This window comes from Halichoeres trimaculatus, unplaced genomic scaffold (genome assembly GCF_033239565.1).
Source record: "Halichoeres trimaculatus isolate MK-OKI-2021-1 unplaced genomic scaffold, fHalTri1.1 fHalTri1_scaffold_12, whole genome shotgun sequence".
Classification (NCBI taxonomy): Eukaryota; Metazoa; Chordata; class Actinopteri; order Labriformes; family Labridae; genus Halichoeres; species Halichoeres trimaculatus.
The window spans coordinates 23142527-23146599 of NW_027437190.1; the positions used below are offsets into that span (position 1 = coordinate 23142527).

At 42.7% G+C, this 4073-nt stretch overlaps 1 protein-coding gene across 1 annotated transcript; it reads right to left on the bottom strand.

The window, feature by feature from the left end:
* Window positions 1-734: 734 nt before the first annotated feature.
* Window positions 735-3695, bottom strand: sbk3 (SH3 domain binding kinase family, member 3). Its single transcript, XM_074683281.1, has 4 exons — window positions 3651-3695; window positions 3036-3183; window positions 2345-2547; window positions 735-1484 (listed from the first exon to the last, which is right to left on the bottom strand). The coding sequence occupies exons 1-4, from the start codon at window positions 3693-3695 to the stop codon at window positions 735-737; spliced, it is 1146 nt and encodes a 381-aa protein (XP_074539382.1).
* Between the last annotated feature and the right edge of the window lie 378 nt (window positions 3696-4073).

Consider the following 4073-nt stretch of genomic DNA (forward strand, 5'->3'; position numbering starts at 1 on the left):
AAAACAACATAGTAGATTTGTGTGGCATTAGCAGCAGCTACAGACCTGAGAACTGCACCCTTAAAAACAAGACAAGTCAGCTTGTCCTGCACTACTGTTGTCGACAAAGTTGATAGTCAAAGTCCCGCCTCTGCTTAATTTGTAGTGGTCACTCTGAGTGGCATTTTGATATTAAAGCAGTGGTGCAGAAAACAGGCCCTACCATTGCAATAAATAAATAAATAAATAAGTAAGTAATGGACACATGCAAATGGATTTTTTTTTCATTACGTAATCAACTCTTGAATTATGTGACTTTGGTTTGGGTTCAACTGTACCAGAAGTTCACATTACTAAATGCATTGAGCCTGAAAGTGACATATCAGTCAAACTTAGGATTTTATCTATATTTATATCCATTTATATCTTTATGAAATTGGCTTGTTTGTAAAACTCATTCACTTAGAGGGTAATAAAAAATGACTTTATTTTTTGGGGAACAATTCATGTACAGATCTGAAAAGGCACTATAATACAGCTTATACCCAAAACTTCACACTTCTCTTGTATTATCGAAAGCTTTTTTTCATTCTCTAAAAAAACATCCTATAGCAAACACACTTTGAAATATGTACAACAAGAAATAAGTGATAACTTCAGTAGCAACATTTGTAAAGTATGAAAAGTACAGCACCGTAGAATGTATACATTAGTATTGAATAAGGTCTAAAAGTTTCTGGTCTATTCTCTCCTGTTCATCTCTCTCCTCTTCCCTCCCTCAACAGCTCCTCTGCTACACCTGCCCCTTCTCTTATTTTTTTGGCCTCCTTCTGTGCCTCCTCTGCCTTCCTCATCTCCTCCCTCTCTGTCTCCAATAGCCATGGCCCCCCAAGATAACTCAGGATCTCCTCAGGGCTTCCTCTGAGCTTGGGTTCAGGATTGAGCAGCTCCTTAAAAAGAGTCATAACCAGTGAGCTGAGACCCTCAAACTGTGATGGAAGAGGGTTTTCCCCTTTGTTCTCTTTCAGGATGACATAACTGTCTTTTTCCTCCCTTTCAGCCTCACGGTCAAACCACGCTTTAAATCTACGGAAGCCACGATCGTCGCTGGTGCTCTCCTCCCAGGGGAAGCAGCCAGTTAGAAGGCAGTAGACGAGCACCCCAAGAGCCCAGCTGTCAATACAAGGCTCCACTGTAATCCAAATGTCCTCCATCTCCTCCTCCGTGCCCTCACATATCCTCCTCTCCATCTCCTTCTCAGCTGCCTTGGCAGGTTCCACCTCAGGAGTGCAGAAAGGAGACTCGTACCAGACGGCACGAACGGTGGCACCAATGGCCCGAGCAAGGCCGAAATCGCCCAGTTTGACCCAGCGGCAGGAGCTGTCACACAGAAAGATGTTCTCAGGTTTGATGTCACGGTGGACGAATCCCAGAGAGTGAAGATGTGTAACAGCACCGCTCAGCTGGGACATCACTCTCTGGACACACTCTTCATCCACCCCGACCTGGAACAGAAAGACACTCTGGATAAGAGATTAACTTATTACCACACTTCATATTAGGTGACAGGTTGAAAGCAATCTGGTTAGAGCAGTACATGGGTGGCGTAACATTTCTGTCACTACATATTATGGTGACGTCCTTTGAAATTGCTGCTTTACTGCATGTACTCCCACTTACTCTTATCACCTCTCTATTATGTTACTGGCAGCAACAAAGACACAGACACAGAAGAGGGTGAGCTGGAACCTTTTATCAAGCCTGCTTCAAGTTTTTGCTGACGGGAATGAAAGCTCCAAAGGGAACGGTCAGCAGGTTCAGTTTCCATGCGGAGAGACACACAGCTGAAATGTTAGCAGCACTGTACTATATTAGTAATACATTAGTTAGTGACCACCTGCAACCTCCTAAGCAACATTTATGCACTATTTCTGTATTTTTACAGTAAGGGAAAAGTTGTGCTCTTTTTACAACCAAAGTGCTTCGTTTAAGGTCAGGGAAAGTTTCTGGTCTTGATTAAATGTTCCTTCTTTCATAATCTTTCCCTAACTTTAACCAACTGTTGTAAGCAACTAAACAGAAACACAAAATAACTGATTGTGCATGTGTTGCTAAGAGAAGATACAGTGTTGCAAATATTGCAGCGAAAAACGAATCCAGTTGCAAATTTTGCAACCAGAGTGATTCATTTAATGAAGAGTACATTTTTAATGTTAAAAATATGCATAGTTGAGGTTTCAGCAGTGGGTTGCAACATTAACACAAAAGGAAACAAATTGAATGTTTCATATATTAGTAAAAGTGTGTTGATGGGATAAACTTGGTAAAAACAGCCCTTTTCGTGCTACACATGAGCAAAACTGACCTCAGACACTATCACGCTGTAGAGGTCACCATATAGACCGGCCTGCTGAGCAAAGACATAGTAGGACGGAGTTGAAAAGAAGATCCCCAAGGCCCGTGTGAGGGAAGGATGAGTGCAGTAAGAAAGAGAGAGATTGTATTCACGCAGGAAAGAGGTGAGAGAAGTAGATCGACGAGGGAAGAACTTGAGAGCCATAGGGGTTCCTGGAGAGGATGAAGCAGAAGAACATAGGCTGAGTGCTACAACCTCTAATGAGATGTTGACCAAAAGCTGTCATCATTGATGGTATGTAAGTGCTGCCCATCACTAACACTGCGAACAAATATAACTTCCCCTTTGGGCCGACTCTGTTACACCACTGAACCCCAGTTGCCGCAATTCTATCTTAGAGAATGTACTAAAGCACTTCATTACAGCGACAGAGGCTCAAAAGGTTAAGTGAACACTATGAAAAGACAGATCTTTCCTCACGTCACTACAAGCTCTGACTCCACACATCCACAAGTGTTGTTTCTGCACTACGGAGCCTGGAGCTGAGAAAAATCTACTAGTAAGGTGAATTAAAACAGTAATGTAAAAATAAAATTTGACTGGAAATTTCACACAACCTCAAAAACTGACCTAATCTAAAGCAAACAAGATGCAAAAGGCTCCAGAGGCCTTGACCTTTGACCCCGTGTCTTGCACTTACCCTTTTTTCTGTGTACGGCTAACATGACCTTCCCGTAGGATCCCTCTCCCAGGAGCTTCACCACCTGGAAGTGCTCTGAAACCTTCAGACTGGGCATGGACTGCGCCGACAGAAAACATAGCTCGTCCAGTTCCTGAGCTGTTGCAGCCTGTCACGCACAGACACACAAACACACATGAGCCCATATTGATTCGCATTGCATAAGGGCTTCAGATGATGATGGGCTCAGTGGTGTCAACTGAAAGGAGATCCACAGCCTCAGCGGCATGTGTTGATGTTAATGATGGATATCTACGCAGAATGTAGTATGAATCTGAAGCCAAAGATGCTGACGTGTCACCTGAACCAGCTCCGCTAAAGAGCACCTTGCAACTCCAAATCTCATATATCTCATTAGCTGAAACACAGATATGTTACCCTTACATTATCTTTTGGGTCAAGACTAATTATTAGCATGCTAACCTTTCCTGTGTAGTATGGACTATATGTGTTCTTTCAGTAGCTGTTAGTCGTCCTATAGAGGATATAAACTTCAGACATTTGTGTGATGTCTTATCAGGACAATCAGACCATTTGGCGCTGTCATTCAGTCTCCTTCGTCATTCACTGTTTCACCGTCACATTTATAGAGACCCCTTTGAAGTGGATCTCTCGCTGCATATCTCCACCAATTACTGAGGCCGTGAACTGTTACCACACAAAAGATAAAGAGATAACATATTTTTACTTCTGACCTTCCATCGGTTGCATAACTAAGCTTTGTAGGCAATTCACTTTAATTAAATTACACCTGCTGCCTCCCCAAAGAAATGGACCATCTCTGGTGGGCAACGTGCTCCTGTCAATCCATTATTGTGCTGTGTGTTGGGATAATGAGCCAGATTATTGTTGGCGGGACTTTTTGAATAAATCTCTGATAGTGGAGGTCAAATGATGGCACATGACACCTGAGCGATGCAATGACATGGTATTGCAAAATGACCAGATGTCAGTTTTGAGAAATGGATCTGATGTGCAGCCAAATATCAGACAGCAGGT